Below are 22,951 nucleotides of genomic sequence, written 5' to 3' on the forward strand. Positions count from 1 at the left end.
TTGAGGCTTGAATGGCAGTGCAGCGTGGCTCAGGGGTTGAGTGGCCGGTAGAGAGGCTGGATGGGAACCAGATCGATCCCGGTGGCTCCCCCAGAGTTAAAGGCGCATTCATACTTTAAAGGAGAATTCCATGCTAGAAGGCTTTTTTACCTTTCTTACCTTTCTTTGTAGTCGTTACGTCCCCACCAAAGAGGTCCAGGTGTTTTTTGTGCAAAAACTCCTTATTGGCTATTTCCCCTACCATAAGCCTTCAATGAATTGCATTGAATTGAATGGGAATTGAATGGGGCTATGTAATGGGGGTGTTGTGCTAATTCGCTTATTTCCATCGAAATAAGTAGTAAAGTGTGCCGCTTGGGATATTATTTACATTATGAAGAGGATATATACAAAAAAATAAATTTGAGCGATGGAAATAAGCGAATTAGCACAACACCCCATAGCCCCATTCAATTCAATGCAATTAATTTAGGGCTTATGGTAGGGGAAATAGCCAATAAGGAGCTTTTGCACAAAATAACAACTGGACCTCTTTGGTGGGGACGTAACAACTACAAAGAAAGGTAAGAAAGCCTTTTAGTATGGAATTCTCCTTTAACCCTGGAGCCTTTAGTGTCAAAGTGTCCTTGAGCAAGACTCTGAAGTCTGAACCCCAAATTGCTCCCGATGTGCAGGTTGGTGCCTTGCATGGTTTCCGCCGGCATCAGTGTATGAATGTGTGTGTGAATGGGTGAATGTAATGTAATCTATCTAAAGCGCTTTGTATCATAAAACCTGTATGTAACTAAGCTATATAAATGCACTTTTTTTGTTTTTTATAGCACTTGTGGTTTTGTTCATTCTGTCACTCTTGACCTTAGAAGGCTCTGATTGGCTAGCCTGGCTTTGGCCAGACTACATAGTGTGGATACTGGATTCACTACGCTCACTCAGTGAATCCACGTTATCAGTATGGCCAAATAAGTCAGGCTAATGATTGGCTACTTGACGCGGTGTCCGTGTTGAAAATGGCCGAAGTACAAGTTCACAATGCACTGCGGATGCGAGTCATGTGAACGTGTAGATCTGCTATTTTCGTTGTGCAACACCACCATTACAATTTACATACTATAGTACAGGGAAATTATCTTCTGGGCCATGAAAGGGGTGGGACTGCGACACTCTATAGTGAACATTTGTCTCAAGTGTCATGATTTTCGCTGTTTAGTGATTAATATGACCAGTGAAAAATATACTAAACAGATTTTCCCTGTTTAGTGATTAATATGACCGGTGAAAAATATACTACTTGATTGATAGGATAGGAGACACATACAGAATATATAGAACAAACATGGTAAAATCCCACCAAGATGTGGAATGCACTGACCCCACACCTTAAAAAAAAGTGAATCACTGGTTTACTTCAAAACAGGCTATGCCTGGCTGAAATTCCATCTATCAGGAGACACAATTCTCCAATAGAAGACATTAGACATTCACTGACAACATTTTTCCCCTTTTCTCCTTTGTACAGTGTTTTGTATTTGTTGATGATATACATTGTGTTATTGTTATGCTCTGTTGATTAATTTAATACACTAGACCTGTACGTGCCTGTCGCAGTCGGCCACCGGCCTACTTGGGAAGTGGGAACGATGCAACGCAACTTGGGAACCTAATGATATAAGTTGTCATAGCGCCGTTTTAACTGTCAGCCAGGCTACATACTAATTCTTACACAGGTTGTGCTTATAACCACACCCCCGGGCAAGTTACGTTTACTGAGGTTAGGGTTAGGTATAGTTTTACTGAGGTTACGGTTAGGTTTAGGTATAGTTTTACTGAGGTTAAGGTTAGGCTGTCAATCACAGTGACTGGCCAATCACAGAGCGTCGACTGCACAACCCGTGTAGGCTTTGGTAGGCCTATGTCGCTTCAGCCGGTGTCCCACATGGAGATCTGTGTCTGTGTGTGAAGACTGCAAAAGTCCCCAGGACTTTTTTTGTAATCCTTTTAGCCTTAATGTGTGAATGTACCTCATTTGACTAATAAAGTATTCAATCAATAAAAAAACCACAAATTAAATCAAAATGTTAAACACATTTAATAATGGCACAATGAAATAAGGGCTCAGCCAATTTGACGGTGACCTTTAAAGAATTACAAAGTTACAAAATAGAAACCCAGACCAGAAGATTTAATTAACAGAACAGTCACAGCCGGCCAGCAGATCTCTCCAGAATGGAGAAGTGATAACTTTGACTCTGTCATTTGTCAAAATCTGCAGCACCAGAAGATGAGGTCTGGCACATGCAACTAGTCGGGTATCTAGATCTAGATCATCTAGAATCTCCAAACGTTCCAGATTTTGTAGCCTGTGAAGGCTTAATAAATCGTTATCTGGTAAGCTCCCATGGCGAATTGTGAGGCTTCTGAGCTGAGGAAACAGTTGTGGGATATGATCAGTGCAAGATCCCAAAAACCCTGCCGGCAAAGGGTATACGTTCAGGTGGAGGAGGTTTGGAATACGTGCTGCCATGGTTTCCATGTCCTGTGATGATATTTGTCCAGCACGGAGCCTGAGACTTGTCACTGTGTCTGGAACGGAGTTGATGTACTCTTGAGGAGGAGGCCCTCTGACAATGACAAGCTCTGACAACTGACAGAGGTCAGTTAACCATGTTTTCAAATGACTCTTGTCTTTCGATATAAACCCACGGTAATACACAGCAAGGCGCTGTAGGCACGGCATGGATCTCATTATGTCTTTGGACAGTGTGGGGTCCATATAGTCAATCATTTCCAAACTGGTCAGACCACACGGATGTGCACAGGGTTCTTGGCTGGTGAGATTGTAGCCCATCCAACCCTTCCGATTCATTGAACAGGAAAGATGCTTCAGCTTTGGCAAATTGCCAATTATAGAATGAAATGCTTCAAGTGGATCGCAGGGAACACCAGTGCTTGGGGCTTGATGATAGATGAGGGATGTCAGATTCGTGTACTGTGAAATTTGAGTTCTGAATGTTGGCACCCCTGGACCACGACAAAAATTAACATTGCACACACTTAAGTGAGTCAGCTGTGAGGGTTGACATACACTGACACACCCGAAAGACACAGGGATAGACGCATGTCTTATGGCAAGACATCTCAAGTTTGTAAATGTCTTTACAAGATCAAGGCTTTCTTGGGAGACATCATCCATTACGATGCTATTAAGGGCTGGAAGCGACAGAGCAAGCTGTTTCCAGTCTTTTGCCTTGGTGCTTTGCATCACCACACTGTTGATTTTCCAGCGACGAAGCGTGGCCCAGAATTGAGCATTGTACTTGCCAGCACTGCTGCCAAACGTCAGAAAACTCAGAACCACAGAGGTGTCTCTCCAAAGAGAAGGATTATCCACAAGATTATTGAAGTATTTGCAGCACGTACGAACGTTTAGCTTGTCTGCTGTTGACAGATATCCAAACACGTGGACCCAGACTTCTGAGGGAAGTAGTGCCATTGTTGCCTTGCACACGTAACGCTACATAAAACGGTATATAGTCGTATGGAAAACGAATCTTGAAGTTAGTTTGTTTCAGAGGTGGTTGGCGTGAGCGGTTTCTTTATCGGACAAAAATAGATTTCTTTCAAACTGAAAGCTGCCGTCTCTGTCATAGATATATGTCTCTGTAACAACTTCGTCAGTGTTGGGCTGAAACTTCCGGTAATTGCACGTCACTCTGACTCGGTGTGACGTCTTCTTCTTCTTCTTCTCTGCGTTTTTTGGCGGACCGCAACCAACATAAAGGTGCATACCGCCACCTACTGTACAAGAGTGTGCAACATCATGTCAATTTTCTAGTGCTACTTAGATCCTACTACTCAGGTTTGTAGTGTATAAAAATGTAAACAGTGCCTTCCTCACCATAGCTACACCCTTTCCCTCTGCTCCAAGAATCCCTGACAAATCCCATTCCCGTCCTGCATCATTAACTTTGTCCTTCAGTTGTGCTCTTTCCTCTGTGATAGGTGATAACTGTGATAGGTACTATCACAGTTCAGTAAAACGTGCTCAACATTTTCTATTTCCCCACAACTTCCACATGTATTACTCTCTGCCTTACCCATAGTAAAGAGGGTGCTGTTTAACCCAGTGTGGCCCACCCTTAGCCTTGTAATGAATTTTTCTTCACTTCTATTCTTTTCATTATACTCCTTAGTGGCTACTGTTTTTTTTGTACCTTGTAGTACCCTCGTCCTTCGGTGTGACGTCACTAGGGTTTCTTAAAAAAAAAAAAAAAGTTAATACGTAGATAAATATTATTAGGAATATGTTGTATAAAGGGCGGGTGGGGGACAAAGTGGAGCGGATACATTGTTACAATACATTGTTGTAGTTATTTGGGACAGTTAAGTTGATTCACAAAGTAGCGCCCCCCCCCCCCATATTTTGCTTTTATTTTACCTGTGCTTTTGTCACATTATTATGTGAACAGGATCAACTTTTTATTTTAAAAATCAACGGCGAAAACACCGGTACACAGGCCCACAGCTAAGCCAGTGGATATACTTTTTAGTATTTTACCAGAACTTGGCGCTTGCCAACACACATATAAATAAATAAAATAAAGCAAATGCATTATTAAAAAAAAATCACACATCATCACAGGCTAGGCTCCATAGATTCAGAGTAGTCTAGTAAGAGAGTAATGACACTCGATCCCGTTGACTCGCATTGTAACAATGGAATGCGGAAGTGCTCATTCTATCTCAATGGAATAGTTCCACGCCAGCCAGCCATAGGAGCAATGTTTGGAACTATAGCGCTTTGCGGCGAGATCAAAGCGTGTCACCACTCTCTTACTAGATTACTCTCCATAGATTGACGGGCGAACCGTCCAATGACCAAAGGCCTAACTTTCCCTCAGGCGTTTTGATTGGATGTCTGTCTCCTATATATCGTCCGCACTTCCTTTTCCGTTCTCTTTCTTTCACGCGATCCTAAGCGAGGTAAGAAGTGCGGCAGGCTCTGCATGTTTGCTTCAAAATGTATTTTCTAGCAGAATGACCGTGGTGGAATTCTCTGTAATGATAACTTGCTGCCCTGGGATTCAGAAACATGTATTTTCAATTACCTGAAATGTCCGGTTGACTTTGTACCTCATCTGCGCCTCGTCTGCGGCCTGTTTAGTGTATGCTGCAGTGCTATCTAGCATTGATAGCATCAGACATTGACCACATGTGCCGTGCCACGCTACGGTGTCATGCTGTGAGTGTTACATACATACTCTTAATTTGTATGTAACTGAAACTATAGGTATTTGTACATATCTGTTGAAAGGATGAAACCACAAATGTAGTATTTGTTGGAATGGAAAATGTCTAGGCAGCAAAGGGCCATGTGTTGCTGTTAGGAACTATGGGCTAAGCTAGCCGTGCTCTGACGGGGCCAATCGTAATGTCAAGTGGTCGTTTATGTTGAAGCTTTAACCTCGAGGCTTCCCTCTGGCAGATGAGTATAGATAAGACCAAATACATGGTACCAAGTATTATATTGGGTTAAGAAATTGCCATTAAAGAAATCAACCTGCAGGATAAGTTACAATGCAGCCAGTGCGGTGCTGCTTTGTCGTTCCCCCTGCAAACAGTAACTTGTTTCCTACTATCCCTGTTTGTCTGCATCTTCCGGCATGCAGGGACGCTGGTCTCATACATTTACACCAGTGATTCTCAACCCTTTCAAGTTCATGAACCTCAGTTTGATATGAATTGCCGCAGACTCCAATTTTAGTCAACATTTAACTCCTACTATCCCTGTATGTCTACATCCCCCGACTTACAGGGACGCTTGGACTCAGACATCAAATCATTTTAGTAATTGATGGCAGTTAGTTAAGTTTATGATGTTAGAAGATGACCACATGTGCTGTAGTGTCTGTCATACATTGAGTGGCTAAGTAAAAAAGAGCTACGTTGGCTGCGCTGTTAATGGTTGGACATGGGATACTATGATACCATTTAGGCGATTGTGATAGTTTATAGACTGTTAAAGTCAGGTGGGTTGCTTACCACATCAGAAGAGAGCGTACCCATTTCAACTCAAATAATTTCAGGCTAATTTCGTTGTACCATACCAATGACTACCAGAACATAGAGCTCTAATTTGTGCATATCACTTATTACACTTCACTTTTTTTCCCCAGATAACACCCTTCTTTAAACCAGCTGCTAAGCGATCCTTGGAAGCACTGCAAAGATGCCCAGGGAAGATAGGGCCACGTGGAAGTCCAACTACTTCATGAAAATCATCGTGAGTTGCTCAATGCCACTTCTAAGCAAAGTTTCACCAAGTACCTTGTCCAATTGGTCTGAAGGGTTTATTTAAATCTGTAGACATTTTGTCACTTTACAGCAACTGCTGGATGACTTTCCCAAATGCTTCATTGTGGGGGCTGACAATGTCGGTTCCAAGCAAATGCAGACCATCCGTCTGTCTCTGCGTGGCAAGGCTGTGGTGCTGATGGGTAAAAACACCATGATGCGCAAAGCCATCCGTGGGCACCTGGAAAACAACCCCGCCTTGGAGAAGTGGGTTCTTGACTTATCTGTTTCGTAACATTCAAGTTTGTACTGACTGCATACCTGGCAGGATAAGTTACAGTGCAGCCTGTGTGGTGCTGTGTTGTCGTTCCCCCTGCAAACAGTAACTTGTTTCCTACTATCCCTGTTTGTCTGCATCTTCCGGCATGCAGGGACGCTGGTCTCATACATTTACACCAGTGATTCTCAACCCTTTCAAGTTCATGAACCTCAGTTTGATATGAATTGCCGCAGACTCCAATTTTAGTCAACATTTAACTCTGGGACCCCAATCTACACTGCAAAATTCCCTGTCTTAACAGTAGTGTTCTGTGCAGTCTCCTACTGTGTAGCTAATTGTTTTTATCATTTATTAGGCTGCTGCCCCACATTAAAGGAAATGTGGGCTTTGTCTTCACCAAGGAGGATCTGGCTGAAATCAGGGACCTGCTGTTGGCCAACAAGGTAAGACCACCATCTGATGCACTGAAGTTGGGTACAACTGACAATTTCTTAGAGTATCCTAGCCGCAAGCAACTTTGGAGGCTATCGACTGCTTAATTGCAGTACCCTCTTGATGTTATGCCAGGCATCATTGATCAAGTTTGTTTTTGGCTCCTTGATGCATGATACCATACCTTTTATTGATCCAAAGTTTAATTACTAACTAGCAGGATAAGTTACAGTGCAGCTTGTTTGGTGCTGCCTTGTCGTTCCCCCTGCAAACAGTAACTTGTTTCCTACTATCCCTGTTTGCCTGCATCCCCCGGCAGGCAGGGACGCTGGTCTCATACATTGCATATATTACTGGAAAAAACATGGCAACGTTTTTTTTTTTTTAAACAAAGCCCAAGACAAATTAAACCCAAGTTACAACAAACAATCTTTACTGATCTCAGTTTGTCTCTTTTCCCTGGCCTTTCCTTTACCCTTTTCCATGAAGCGGACGGGTGGCTTTGTCTGCTCCTGGTGTGCTTAACCGATCTGTCTCTTCAGGTGCCAGCTGCTGCCCGTGCTGGAGCCGTTGCCCCCTGTGAAGTAGTTGTACCAGCCCAGAACACTGGCTTGGGCCCAGAGAAGACCTCTTTCTTCCAGGCTTTGGGTATCACCACCAAGATCTCAAGAGGAACCATTGAAATCTTGGTGAGTTTGAAAGGTGACATGCTCTACATTTTCCATGATGTTTTATGCCATTGACCAAGTTTGTTTTTAGTCCTTAATGTAAACTACATAAATGGACATTGATCTAATTTAAGTTTTTACTGACGACGTAACTAGCAGGATAAGTTACAGTGCAGCTTGTTTGGTGCTGTGTTGTCGTTCCCCCTGCAAACAGTAACTTGTTTCCTACTATCCCTGTTTGCCTGCATCCTCCGGCAAGCAGGGACGCTGGTCTCATACATTGCATAATATTACTGGAGATGGTGTCTCATACATTATTACACAATCTGGGAACCCATCAGCAAACATTTATTTTGTCCTCCTAGAGTGATGTCGGATTGATCAAGCCTGGAGACAAGGTTGGTGCCAGCGAGGCCACGCTTCTCAACATGCTGAACATCTCTCCCTTCTCGTACGGTTTGATCATCCAACAAGTCTACGACAATGGCAGTGTATACAGCCCTGAGGTGCTGGATATTACTGAGGAGGCTCTACAAGCCAGGTTCTTGGAGGTGAGTGACGAAAACCTTCACAAAGTGCACATCTTAACCCAAGTTAACTTATCGTTCACAGGGAGCCTATCAAGCTTAATTGCAGTACCCTTGATTTTTTGTTTTATGCCATCATTGAACTAGTTTGTTTTTGCTCCTTGATGTAAACTACATGGGTGGACCTTTATTGATCCAAAGTTTTTACTGACCGCATAACTAGCAGGATAAGTTACAGTGCAGCTTGTTTGGTGCTGTGTTGTCGTTCCCCCTGCAAACAGTAACTTGTTTCCTACTATCCCTGTTTGCCTGCATCCCCCGGCAGGCAGGGACGCTGGTCTCATACATTGCATAATATTACTGAAGATGGTGTGCATATTGTAAAACAAGTTAACTTATAGTTGTCACATGTTTACAGGTGTTAATTTAAATACTTTTTCCCCCTTTTTTTTCTAAGGGTGTGAGGAACATTGCAAGTGTGTGTCTGCAGATTGGGTACCCTACTCTTGCTTCCATCCCCCATTCCATCATCAATGGCTACAAGAGAGTCCTAGCCGTGGCTGTGGAGACCGAATACTCCTTCCCCCTGGCAGATAAGGTATTGACAGACACACTATACACTGCCTTTCTAAAAGGTACCAGTGCCATGAATATGCAGGATAAGTTACAATGCAGCCAGTGCAGTACTGCGTTGTCGTTCCCCCTGCAAACAGTAACTAGATTCCTACTATCCCTGTTTGCCTGCATCCCCCGGCAGGCAGGGACGCTTGGTTTCAGACATTGTATCTGTATGATAATCGGTTACTTTCATCACTGACACTGTCAAGATAGTATCCATGCAACTTGTTTTGAAAGGCATATTACTCCACTCCTCCCTATTGTAGACTGGGAATAAGCCCCATGCAAACCTAACTATCCCTGATCTTCCCACAGGTTAAGGAATTCCTGGCTGATCCAACTGCCTTTGCAGTTGCAGCTCCTGCTGCTGCTACTGCAGCTGCAGCTCCCGCTGCTGCTGCGAAGGAGGAGGCGAAGGAGGAGGCAAAGGAGTCTGAAGAAGAGGGCTCAGATGATGACATGGGCTTTGGGCTGTTCGACTAACTTCATAGTACAGCGAACAGAATACATTGCAGAGTCAATAAAAACTAAGAATCAATCTGCGTTTGTCTTGGAATCTCTTCTAAAGCCTAATTTTCCTGGAAAATATAAGTTTTCTTCAATGCCTTTTTGCTGGTCACAGATGTGCTCCCACTTTGATTAGTTGGAAAATGGTAGCTCTAAAGGTGGTTGCACACTGGATGCGTTTTTTGAAAACCGATGGAGAAACACCGCCGAAAATCACGTCTTGTAAACTGTAACTGCTTGAATTATGGGTTAAATGTATTGGCTAGAGGCTATTAAAATGGCAAACTGATGCCATACTCATTCCCAGTGCTGGACGCTGGCAAATTGTATTGTGACGTTCACTTCACTATATTTTTATGAAGCTCAAGCACTGATTCATGGATCCCAAACCAATGGTTGGCTGGTAATTACTTATTGGACCCAAATAAGTGTAGAACCATTCAGCCCAGTTACAGCAAACATTGATGTCCTTTTTGCCTTTTCAATTTGCTATTCCTATGCAGTTTCATAGGCCCTGGTTCTAAAAGTAACCCTATGCATATTTGATCTTGGTGTGTTGCAATTTGCACATTTGTCTTTACTTTCAATATCACTTGATAATCTGATGCAATTGGTATCTGGACATGAATGCATTTGAGACATGGCGCCACCTGTTGCTGAACTCTAAACAAACACTAGTAAAAGTACTGCAAGAATGGAGCAATTTTAACTAAAGAAAATTACTTGCCATACCAACTATATATTTAAAAATTAAGTACTTCATTCTAGTAAAAGATAGGCTAGTATGCCTACATTATCCATCACTGCTAAATGCTGGTGTAACCTACTGTAAAATGTACTTATGGAATGTCAACCGAAGTGATCAAATTACTAATTTGTATGGTTTCATTGTTTAGAACTACGGACATTTTACATGTGCTATAAATAGTTTGATTTGATCAACTTTTCAGCCGCAGCCTCTGTAAAATGACACCCGAGGTCGCTGTTGCAACGCAAATAAATTCCTGTAGCTTTGAGGGGATGAATGATCTGGGCTGAAGGCACGCTCGGTCACAGTCGGGCTTAATTAGTGCACTTTTTTTGGGAGAATCTTGCCACATTTTGTATAAGACTTCTTTAGGACTTACTAAAGGATTTTCGCCTAGGAGCCCTTGTCAAATATCAATTTTAAATATCAAATTGCAAGACTATCAATGAAATATGTGAAAACCCACCTAGTATTTTTCAGACTATTTGCGCCATAAAATGATCAGATTACTTCCAAATGTGATAAAGTTGACTTATTTTGACAAAGTCACAGAACATGAAATGACACCTTTATTGCAATGCAGAATACAAATGAATATGCACCATAGTGTGATGATTTGTGTGAAACATGTTAATATAGAGCTGTGCATTCTGCCTAGCTGTCACTGGGGAACAGTCCAAATTTGTATTGCTGCATTTGCAGGTAGGCTACTACAGTCACCTTTACAGGGTGCATCTGATCAGCTCTCTGGAAACCTGGAACGGTCAGCCAAACTGGCACCCATGACCCTTCTTCCTTGGCCCACCCATAGTAACCAAAAATCATCAATATTTTACAAGTATATATAACTATGGATTCAGATGACACTGACAGTCTCAGTCTAGGTGGCAGCGGTGGCCGAACGGATAGCGGCGCGGTCTAGATACCGGAAGGTTCCCAGTTCGAATCAGCCGTCCGACACGTTAAAATTACCACCGCTGAAATGCCCTTGAACAAGGCATCAACCACTACGATGAAATGTGTTCTATGAGCAGGGCCTGGCTGGAAACAAGTTCTTGAGCTTAGCCCAGATACCCTGGGTAAATATAGATTTCATTTCATTTCATTTCAGGTATCTAGGTATTCCTCCGAGGTGGAAGGCCTGGTGACGCTGACGCGTCTCTAGATAGTATAGGTCACCAAGTCCGGTGTAACACACGCGGAAGTGGTTCAATCAGACCAGCGACAGGGATAAAACCAAAACATGGAGGTGAAGTATTTATATTGTTTTATTTTCCTATATAGTCAAAAGCCAGTACGGTGTTGAACTCGTTTTGGTAATACCGATATTTTGACTCTTGAGTCTTGGTGGAGATCAGTCATAGTTGTTGGTAACGTTCTCCTGTCAGTAGATAGCGCAATATTAAGCCTAGCCAGAATTGTTTGGTATGCCTTACCAGCATGTTTGAAACGGAGATAACGTTGGTGAGCAATCCTGGAAAACAGATCAGTGATTGATGTTGGCCCAACTTGGCCATCTCTTTGAATTGAAGTAGTGACTAGTGAGCCTCAAGTTGGCTAGGCTACTGATCCGTGATGTTGGCAGCAGGCTAATGTTAATGCTGCTGCCCATAGCATAGGCACTGTTAGCTATGGACCAGAGCTAAGGCGCTCGCTCTTCCACAATTTAAAAATAAAATAAATGTTAAAGTCTGTTCCAGTGTCACCTACATACAATCCAGCACAGTATTATGGACGGTATAATCATTGTGAGTACTGTATGTGCAGCAGGGCTGGGTGCATATGGATATGGACAAATGTTTTGACCAAACATAGCTTGGCATTGTGATATAAAATTTCTTTAAGATTTTCGCAAAATGTTCATAATGATCAGATCTTCAATCTCACAATCCATCGATGAGACAACGTGTTGTCAGTTTATACGTTTGAGTTTTTTAAAGTACATTTAAACAAGGAAAAACAGTTATGCCATATCACAATATCCACAACAAAAGGGCTATGGTATAGCCATAGCCATATATTATGATATGATATTGCCCAGCTCTATAGTGCTGGTGTCAGTAGTCCATGTGTAACACTCAGGTTAGACATCCACTAGCCTAAAGTAGAATCTCTCCATGGCTGGAGCCTGGGGGAGACATGGTGTTGGTCTCTCAGTCTCCAGGCCAAAACAAGCTGATCTACATGATCTTTTGGCAAAGACATTTGTTGTTGACGGGGGGGAAGCAATACCAGTACCAGTGTTGTTTTTGTCGGCTATTTTTAAATTTAGTCTCAGTCTTAGTCCAGTTTCAATCACCGTTGTTAGTTTTTATAGTATTTAGTCGAACTCATCCTATTTTTATTTAGTCACGTTTTAGTCGACTAAAAGTCGAGCATTTTAGTCTTAATCTTAGTCCAATAATCCGTACATTTATTTGTCTAGTTTTGGTCAACAAAAACTGTTGACATTTTAGTCTAGTTTTAGTCTGACAATTATTTTAGCCCTTTACTTTTTTGTCAGCCAATATGTTTCGATCTAATCTAAAAGAATATTTCACATAGCATTTTCTGTCATCCTTTTGATGAAAAACACAATTGTAAGAAATACATCCAGGAATGGAACATGTTTTGATTGAATCTGCAAATATATTTGGAACCATAACCAGTCACAGAAATATCGATGCTTGCATCCTGTTTAACTACTGATCCCAGTACAGTACAACAAGACAACACCAAATGATTGAACCAATGTCCAGTTCAACCAACTGAACCCATGCAGTAGCCTACTTACAGGGTGGTTGGTTTACCAGGCTAGTAGCCTATAGACTAAAGTTCAACCACTCTGACGTGGTTTCATCAGATGATTCTCAACTGATTCTTGTAACTTGGGGTCACCGTTTAACAATTCAAGAGGTGCAATCAGGTGCTCTGAATTTCAGGGCTGTTTATTAAGCTCAGCAGTCCATATACTGAAATAACATAGGCTACTTGAACATTGACGAAGTAGAATTACAATCAGAAGAACTTTCAGAAGCATTCAACCAAGCCATTTAAATGGTGTGCCATTTATATTTTGAATAGGAGCACAATTACCTAATTGTGCTTCAAGCTTGTGCTAATTGAAGCTTGTGCTTAATATAATGACTCACTCCCACTGGGTTAAAAAAAGGATACACAATTGCTGTCCAAGTGTTCAGAATTCAGATCCACCATGGGGGAACAGTGGGTCTGCACAAACCTTAAAGACATAGGGAAATGAAAAATATGTTTTTCACACTTTTAGAGCATATCCAATCCAATCTATGCCAAAACAATGGGAAAATGTCAATTGTTGTGTATTTTTATATCAAAAGTCCATAATTAATTACTTCCTTTGAACGAAAATGCGATGCATGATGACGCGTCGAGGCCCGCATGAATAAACATTGTAACATGTTGACAGATTTTCAACCATTTTGGGCCAAGGTGCTGCTTTTCTTTTCTACCTTTCATTACAACCACTTAAGTCTGGAGCTCTTTGGTGGAGCTGTTGCCCACGCAACCCGACTACAAATAAGCGGTTGAAGATGGATGGATGGATGGATGGATGTACATATCCACATTCATGGATAAACACGCCAAAAAGAAAAGTTGATGCATTAGATACAAAAAAAGAAAAGAAATCACACCCGTGTGAGGTGAGGGGTGCTAATATATTAACGTCTAACTCATGTTGATTAGGTGATGTAATGGTGATGTCAAACAAACATTACATTCTCTTTATTGTTAATGGCATTTAATGTTTGTGTTAGGGACAAGATGACATAAATCTTCCCTTCATTGTCAATGGCGTTTTTAAAACAAACATTGAACTAAAAACAAACATTAAACCTGTATATCAAAAAAAAAAGAAAAATCACACCTGTGTGAAGTGAGGGGTGCTCTTATCATCATACATCATCAATATCATCCATCATCATATGTCACATTGCGTGCTCAACCATCAAATCATCACAAAAGTCATTCAGCCAATCACAATTTGCGTCCTCACTTTTCCGTCTTCACTTTTGTCTTCAATGTTTGTGATGTTTGGGATTTGGGGGTTTTCAGGCATGAAGGGGTTAATATGCATTAATTAATAATGCATTAATCATAAATCAAATACATTGTGCATATCCACATTCATAAACACTGTAGAAAGAAAATGTGATGCATTTAGACCAAGTATTTTTGCATTAAATAATATAAAGCTTTATTTTCGGGGATTTGTTTGTGTTTCGGGCATTAAGGACTTAATAACTAAAAATGCTCAAGGGATATCACTGGGCATCCTCTTGATTATTGTTAAGAAGTGACCCCAAGCTACAAGAATCGGTTGAGAAAAAAACTTTATCTGACGAACCATGTTCACCCCCACGGCTCCCAGACTACCACACACACACACACCTGCACGCACGCACAATTGCGGGCGTGTAGAATAGATCATTTAGAAGTATTTTAGAAATATAAATGGACTTGTCTTTTAGTTCTACTCTTGTCCACTAGTCCCTCCCTGGCATTTTAGTATAGTTTTTATTTGTTGACGAAAATGTCATTATATTTAGTTTTAGTTTTAGTCATCATAGCTTAGTTTTTATCTAGTTTTTTATTTGTTGACAAAATTGTCAGTATATTTAGTCCTAGTTTTAGTCATCGTAGCTCATTTTTATTTTGTTTTTATTTTGTTTTCCTCAGTGAAAAAGGGCAGTTGACGAACATTTTTTGTTTTAGTTTCAGTCAACAAAAACAACACTGACCAGTACTCAGATCCATATAGCCAAGAATAGAGGGTTTAAATGGTTAACATACTAACCGGAATTAGCCGTTGGGCATATAGTTGTACTGGGTTTAGGTTTGGTTTTGGCACTTTTTTACTGAGGTTAAGAATAAGGTTAGGTATAACCATAGTATCCTTTAGAACACTACTAGTGGATAAGATGGCTATGTATTGTCCCGGGGTCATTCCTATGTTCCCTGGATTCTATGTTCCCAGCTTTACAAAGGGATTATGGTTAGAAATTAGAATTAGGGTTGTAAGCGGGGAACAGATACACTTCCATTGTCCCTTACAGCACGGGAGACCCGGGTTCAAATCCTGGGCGTTACTAGCCTGGCATGGTCAGACGAATATCACTACATAGATATTAGTCTGGAATCTCTGTGTGGAACCTGCATTTCCAAGGGGCGGATAAAATAAACATGTACTCTGTGATAAACCCGTCCCATATTTGCATACTGGGCCCTGATTGGTGCCCCACATCTTCGGGGGCAGGAAAATCTGATCATATTTTCTTTGCACTGGCAGATTCGTCTGGTTTCCAGCGTAGGGCGTTACACAGCCTGACAATTTTTGTTTCGTCTCACTCCATTATTCAGTCTGAAAGCTCTCTCAGTGCAGCTGTTTTCTGAGATGGGGGCGTGGCCAAAGTGGGACTCTTTGAGGACTTGATTATCCAGATCCGGCCGGTTAGATTTTCAACCGAGAAAACCCTGCCTTTCTACAGCGTCACCAGATGCCCCCGGTTTGGGACGCTCAAGGGGGAAAATGCATTTTATTTTGCAGCCACTACTCTGTGGAATGCCTTCCCAGTTCCCTACAGCCCTGAAATCCCCCAAAAATCAGCTTTGTTGTTTATAGTCCACATTGGCGTTTTCAAAATTGATGACACTGTTGTAATTTTTTAAACTGCCAATGAAGTATTCCATCCATCTATGTTCTTTTCTCTTCCAGACCCATAGCTTACAGGACCTCCAGCAGCCGACTGTCTCCTCCAAGGTTTTTGTCCAGAGAGACTACGGATCTGGAACCATATGCAAGTTCCAGACCAAATTCCCTTCAGATCTCGAGTCTAGGGTATGCTGCTTTCTTAGCATAGATGTGATGAATATTGACTTAATGTTGCATGTATTTAAGATTTGTATGTAAGATTTTGTATAGATGTAAATGTCCTATAAATATGTTTGTGTGACGTGTGTTCAATGTTTTTGCTTTTAGGTTGACAAGCAGCAGTTTGAAGAGACCATCCAAACTCTGAACAACCTGTATGCAGAGGCAGAGAAAGTAGGGAGGAAGTCTTACATGGAGGGCTGCCTAGCCTGTGTCACTGCCTACACCATCTTCCTCTGTATGGAGACACACTATGAAAAGGTAATGCTGTTATAGCATGGTGCCAGGGCTGGGAAATATATCAATTTATCCAAAACCTGATATGAGACTTGATATTGTTTGCGCTTTGGGATATCTTATTATCTTGAATGTATTCCCAATGTATGAATGAATGAACCATTGTAAAGCGCTTTGAGCACTTGGAAAAGCGCTATAAAATTCAATTCATTATTATTATTATTATATGGAATAAGTTGTCTTCTTGATTTTAATTAAGGCATAAAGAAAATAAATATTATTATATAAATATAATTATTAGTTAAACATATTGTCATATTTGATTTTGTACATATCACCCAGCCCTACAGTACACGATGCATGCTGCATCTTGCATATACCAACAATGTTTTGGTTTTTGATCTATATATGAATGATGTCACTACAGTACTTATTCTGAGGGGACCTGCTCTCTCTTCATGTAGGTGCTAAAGAAGATTGCGCTGTACATAAAGGATCAGAATGAGAAGACATACGCACCCAGGGGATTGCTACTGACAGACCCCATAGAGAGAGGCCTCAGGGTCGTATCCTTCATCTAAATGTATGATTGGAAAAACTGCATTTTCATAAATGATGTAGTCTCTTCTTACGCTCAAGATTGAACCTGCTATTTAGCCATGCTAGCGGCAGGTATATTGCTTTGGTCCCAATCAAGATAAGCAATTCCATGGCCTTACAACTCGGTCACAGAAATGTTCTCATATCCCAGTCTGCAACCTAGTTACCGTATACATGTTTTCTGGACGAGTATTGAAGCTTATACATAACGCTAATACATAACGTTCATGTCCTACCCGGGACTTGAAGATAGCTGAATACCAATGCTCCTCTCAGAAGAGCAAACTGTACTTTGCAGTCTGCTTTTCTTGAAGAGAGGGTGGTGATGAAGGTGACAGACGAAGCTTGACTCCAGATAAGCCTTAGTGGTATAAAAAATCACACCCGTGTGAACTGAGTGGTATAAGGTCTTATATAGACTGATCAGCTGTGGTCTGACGTAATGTCTGACGTAATGAAATCACACCCGTGTGAACTGGGTGACCATAGCAACCATGCTCATTTTTTGGTACGAACAGACACGTAAACTAACAAAGCTGAAATCACACCCGTGTGAACTGGGTGACCATAGCAACCATGCTCATTTTTGAGTGGTGTAAACCACTCCTACAACTGGCTTTGTTAGTTTACGTGTCTGTCTGTCCGTCTGTCTGTTCGTACCAAAAAATGAGCATGGTGCATTGTGATTGGCCGGAATGAGACATTACGTCACTGACATTACGTCAGTGACCACAGCTGATCAGGCTATATAAGACCTTGCACCACTCAGTTCACACGGGTGTGATTTGTTTTGGTACGGACAGACACGTAAACTAACAAAGCCAGTTGTAGGAGTGGTTTACACCACTCAAAAAGAACAAACTAAAGAACAAACTAAATTGTAGCCTATGTAGATCACAGACTTTATTGACAACATTTGGTAAGGATCATCTTAACGTATAACTTATTCTATTTTTTTAGCCAATTCTACAAGTGCTACTATGTTTTTGCTGTTTTTTTTCCCCTTAACAAACTGTTCTTTAGGTTGAGATTGCCATCTTTGAAGACCGAAGCATTGGGTCCGGAAGATAAAGGACTCTAAAAGGTGTGTGTGTGTGTGTGTGTGTGTGTGTGTGTGTGTGTGTGTGTGTGTGTGTGTGTGTGTGTGTGTGTGTGTGTGTGTGTGTGTGTGTGTGTGTGTGTGTGTGTGTGTGTGTGTGTGTGTGTGTGTGTGTGTGTGTGTGTGTGTGTGTGTGTGTGTGTGTGTGTGTGTGTGTGTGTGTGTGTGTGTGTGTGTGTGTGTGTGTGTGTGTGTGTGTGTGTGTGTCACGCAGTACGTACGTCATAGACGACTGATATTATGACAGATGCCAGAGACTGGTCATATGAAGTCCAAGTTCCACATTTAGCCACGTCATCTTCTTTCTATATGGATCCCGAGATCCACATCATTTCCCGTTTTTTGTTTTGTTTTTGAGGGCCTCCAACATCTGTGCATATGGGGGAGCAGTTAGGGGTTAAGTGTCTTGCTAGGGACACTTTGACACACAGCTCGGACTGGGAGGCAAACTGGAGACTATTTATTAAATATTATAATTTTGGAACCCAACGCTGATGCCAAATGCATGCTTCCACTCACAATTTAGTACATTAACGCCCGGGGTTATTTAATCCATGAAATCATATACTTAATACTTTTTGAAAAGCCTATGGAGAAAATGAACGGGGAATTCACTTCTGGGTCTCACGTTGTCATGAAAGGGGGCGGGACTGCGACACTATAGCTATGTATACATCATAAGCTATGAATATTGGGTCTCATCTGATGCTCTTTGATAAAAAAACAAACAAAAAAACAACAACAAAGCAGTGCACTAAACCTGTAGAGCAGGTCAAACATCAATCAGGGGTTCTCAACCCGTGGGTCGCGACCCCTCGGGGGGTCGCCAAATTATTTTGGGGGGTCCCCAAATTATTTTCAAAAAAAGAAAAAAGATTTCTTTTTTTTTTCTTTTTTTTTATATATTTTTTATTTAAAAAAAATAGCAGACCTACAAGCTCGTAGCGCGCCACTCGGTGGCGCGCTATGAGCTTGTAGATCTGCTATTTTTCAATAGCTAAATTATAACAATGCTTAAAACACCAAAAGGGGTTCCCGCCCAAAATGGTTTAAGGTTATTGTAGCAGTCAATTTATATTGGGGGTCGGGAGGGGGCGGGGCGGGGGTCCCGAGACATTGCCAAAGCATTTCCGGGGGTCCCCGGCCAAAAACGTTGAGAACCCCTGAACTAGATAATGTCTAACGTCGATACAACGCTTTTGGTGGAGCCAAGCCGTTAAAATGTCGCCACGGTATGCTGACGTTCAATGACCATATAAAGCATCTGTGCAGAACCGCATCATCTCAAAAACATCTCCAAACTCCGCCCCTTTCTAACCCAGTCAGACGCAGAGAAGCTTATCCATGCCTTTATCTCCTCTAGACTGGACTACTGCAACACCCTCTTCAAGTATTCAGAAGCTGCAATACATCCAGAACAGCGCTGGCAGAGTCCTAATGAGAGTCCGTAAACATGACCACATAACACCCATCCTTTTCACACTGCACTGGCTCCCCGTTTCAGCCAGGATTGACTACAACGTCCTGCTAATCACATACAACTGCATAAACGGACATACCCCTCCCTACCTACAGAAATAAATCCACTCTCCAAAAACAACCTCCACCCGTACCCTCAAATCTGTGAACAAAGTTTCACTCCAGGTTCCAGATACCAATCTGCGCACCATGGAGGACCGCAGTCTGTGGAATCTTTTTAAACAGGCCTGAAAACATTCCTATTTCGGAAGGCCTTTTCGTTGTTGTGACCGATGTCGTTTTGCGCTTGACCGTTTCTTTTTTAAATGACCCTGTTCTTTTTACCTTCCATGACTTATGATTATGTGATTTTAACCATGTACTGTAGCACTCTGGGATTCCTTGTGAATGAAAAGTGCAATACAAATAATATTCATTATTATTATTATTAAGTGACGAACCAAGTTAAACTTGTAGCGCTGCTCTGCTGCAGCAGTGCAGAATGCTTGCTAAGTCGGCAGCACCGCTTCTGAACCATAGCACATTTCCTCTGCTGTTTGTCAGTGTGTTTCCATCCAAGACTGGAACATCTATGGCTTTTTGTATTGTTCAAGTCTGCTGGCAAGTCTAATGCTTGTGATTTCTCGTATTTCTCTACACAGGCTCACCCTCTGGCATACCGGAACCCCTCCGCAGTGTGTGTAGGCCCCCCACCCCCAAGGTAAAAGGGCCCCGCTATAGGCTGCTACAGGATTATAGACAGTGAGGCCCTCTTCTTTCATTGGCTTAGAAAATCGCCCCTTCCGTCAAATCCTTCCTACACTTTTAAACAGTTCAATATAGAATACAATATAGCCCGGGTGACTCAGCCAGTTAGTGCACAGATCATGTGCTCCTTTCAGCCACAAGTTCCGGAGTTTCAGTTTGACTCCCGATGGTCTCTCGCATGTCTCTCCTCTTTGCCCTCGGTTTCCTGTCTCTTCACAGTCTTAAGAAACTAGGTGTGCTCACTGGAGAACACATTTCTGCCAGGAGGCGCAGGAAAACAATGCATATTATTCATTCACACAAGCATTTCCTGGTTCATAACATTAACATGTTATCCTTAACATGAAGGCCTAAAAGGTAGTATTGCCCTCTTGCACTCAAAAGGTGTAACTTTTTATTGACTTAGTGTTTGTATTCTGTCAATATACTGACAAATGATAAAACTGCATATCTGTCTGTGCAGGTGTGCTTGTATTAGAGCTTAAAGCCCAAGCCCAACCAAGATCACACCTTGATACTTTTGTTTTTGCCCAAACCTGATTTTAGCCCAACATTGTTTTTTTCTAAATTGACAGCAACCTTTTTCTCATTAAATCTTATATTGTACAGTAATATGTATGATTGGTTTAATAGGACAGGTTTCTTCCTGACTTTATGTATGAAAACGGCTTGGAACAAATATGTAAATTTAAAACCTAAACCCGGCCTCTGAAATATGAGAGGGGAAAAAAATAACAACCCAACCCGTACGCCGTACAGGGTTCTGGTTCAGGCAGAGATCTTAAGCTCTAGTATGTGTGTCAGTTTGGACACCAAATTTGTTTCAAATAGGACAAATTGTAAAACATAGTTGAACATAAATGCTAAAACTTTACTTTACACACTGGACTAATTGGAGGGGGCAAGGTATGTTTGTTGCCAGTGGGTTGACCACTTTGACCTGATACTTTGTCTGGCAGGAGTCATACAAACGTCACCTCCACCTAGGAGGATGTAAAGTAGATGCATTTGATTGAGTAATTTTCCTGATGTTTATAATTCTACAGTGTACTTTTCCCTATATGTTTGTAAATTTTATACATAAAAATAAGAGTCAGTTATTCTGGTAAAACTTAACACCATTCAGAAAGGAGAGTGACTGTTGTATGACATATCTCTTGAAAGTTTAGTTAAATTTGTCTTTTTTGACAATGCAGTGACGTTCATCATGATTTTATCTTATGCAGTTAGTTAGAAAGAAGTGTCTCTATATTTATATACTGTATGGTTAGAGTTGTTTAAAGCCCAAACCACACCAATGGGTCGAGACGCTACAAAACGGTTTTAGCATTCATCACAGCGGTGTGATATGTCCTATTGCACATCGGCGCATGGTGGCACATGTCGACGCAACTCAAAGGAGCTTTATTTGCATGAGAAAGGCTAGTTTCCTAAGTGGGGAGGCGGGTTGGATGCAGCCTCAAAGTGAACTTTACTCCTAGCCCGTGTTCTTAAAGAAAAATGGCCGATAGTGGCCAAAAGTCAATCGAAAATTGTCGAAAATGGCAGTTTTTCAAGATGTTTTGGTAAAATATCTCTGTAATGGAAAGTCTAATCTGCTCATTTCAAAGCTTGTTGGATGCATGACTTTGAGGACATTTTCGCGTAGTTTACCGTTTGGTTGCAAGAAGTTGCATGGCAACCCATTGGTCTGGTTTGGGCTTTATGTCTGTAAAGGACACTCATCTGGTTAGGGTTCCACAGTATTAATAACTTGGTTGTAGGTTTCACTGAGACACTTTATATGTATCTCTGCATGCATGTGATCTTATTTGGGGATATCATGTTTTGCTTATGAAATGCACACAATGAATGCTTCTGAGATTTTCTTCAGGTCAAGTAAATCGGTGTATCCTAAAAGCATCCCTGGCTAATACAACATGTCTTAAAGCATTATAATTGCCCTCTATATTACTAATTTTCTTTAATAAAAATACCTTAAACATTTTATTTCTTTCATAAATAGAGAATCTTTCACTCAATAGGGACTGCTCCTGTCGCAAGTTGATGTCATATGTTCATGTGTGGTCCAGCTTTATGGAATGCACATGCTAATAAAAAATATTTTAAATATTGCTTTGATGCTCATTAACTTTAGGAAGTATTAAGTTGTTTTTTATTAGCATATGCATTCCATAATTCCATAGGGCTAGACCACACATGGGCATATGGCATCATCAACTTGCGACGGGAGCAGTCCCTATTGAGTGAAAGATTCTCTATTTATGAAAGCAATAAAATATTTATGGTGTTATTAATTTGTAATTGTAGTTATAGAGGGCAAGTATAATGTTTTAAGACATATTTGTCTCATTAGCCAGGGATCCTTTTAAAATGGGGCTACAGTATATCACATTTCTCTGCTTTATTATTGTACAAATGCACAAAGCTCCTAAATGGCCGTGAATATATGTGAGCTGTATCCTTGGTCTGAACAGTCACTGCTATTTAAAATGTTATACTGTACCTGTTTTGAATGGCCACAAATCACCCAGAAACCTTAAATACATTTCATTACTCCTTTCCATAAATGTGTATAGTCTTGTCTAAATAAAAGCTCCTTTAATGTAAATATGTTGGATCCTTTTTTGTTTTACTTCAAATACTAGAATAATGGAATATGAATAGTATGTAAGGCTTAGGGCTGACCTCGATTAGTCTAATAGTCGACTAATCGATCGGAACGGGTCTCAGTCGACTGACAACCTCTCAGTCGATGTTCACCAAAAAAAAAACAGTCGGGACGATTTTTTTCTTTTGGGCCGGGTGGAAAACCCCTCCTATAATGGTAT

General features: G+C 41.3%; 2 protein-coding genes across 4 annotated transcripts; both read left to right on the forward strand.

Moving 5' to 3' along the window:
• Nucleotides 1-4,946: 4,946 nt before the first annotated feature.
• On the forward strand, nucleotides 4,947-9,354 carry rplp0 (ribosomal protein, large, P0). 2 transcript variants are annotated; one of them, XM_079509617.1, is made up of 8 exons: nucleotides 4,947-4,980; nucleotides 6,174-6,280; nucleotides 6,383-6,558; nucleotides 6,927-7,014; nucleotides 7,546-7,692; nucleotides 8,037-8,222; nucleotides 8,656-8,796; nucleotides 9,132-9,354. In XM_079509617.1, exons 2-8 carry the CDS (start codon nucleotides 6,227-6,229, stop codon nucleotides 9,297-9,299), a joined length of 960 nt encoding a protein of 319 aa, XP_079365743.1. In that variant the 5' UTR covers nucleotides 4,947-4,980; nucleotides 6,174-6,226; the 3' UTR covers nucleotides 9,300-9,354. The 2 variants fall into 2 exon arrangements, with proteins under 2 accessions (XP_079365743.1, XP_079365744.1); XM_079509618.1 differs by lacking the exon at nucleotides 4,947-4,980 and having other exon boundaries at nucleotides 6,364-6,558.
• Nucleotides 9,355-11,192: 1,838 nt separating this feature from the next.
• LOC306929815 (golgin subfamily A member 7-like) lies at nucleotides 11,193-22,731 on the forward strand. Of its 2 annotated transcripts, none has more exons than XM_079510530.1 (6): nucleotides 11,193-11,320; nucleotides 15,803-15,925; nucleotides 16,067-16,219; nucleotides 16,660-16,761; nucleotides 17,819-17,879; nucleotides 20,015-22,731. In XM_079510530.1, exons 1-5 carry the CDS (start codon nucleotides 11,315-11,317, stop codon nucleotides 17,864-17,866), a joined length of 432 nt encoding a protein of 143 aa, XP_079366656.1. In that variant the 5' UTR covers nucleotides 11,193-11,314; the 3' UTR covers nucleotides 17,867-17,879; nucleotides 20,015-22,731. The 2 variants fall into 2 exon arrangements, with proteins under 2 accessions (XP_079366656.1, XP_079366657.1); XM_079510531.1 differs by lacking the exon at nucleotides 20,015-22,731 and adding an exon at nucleotides 19,258-20,006.
• The last annotated feature ends 220 nt before the right edge of the window (nucleotides 22,732-22,951 follow it).

The sequence above is a fragment of the Electrona antarctica genome (genome assembly GCF_951216825.1).
Source record: "Electrona antarctica genome assembly, chromosome: 9".
Taxonomy (NCBI): domain Eukaryota; kingdom Metazoa; phylum Chordata; class Actinopteri; order Myctophiformes; family Myctophidae; genus Electrona; species Electrona antarctica.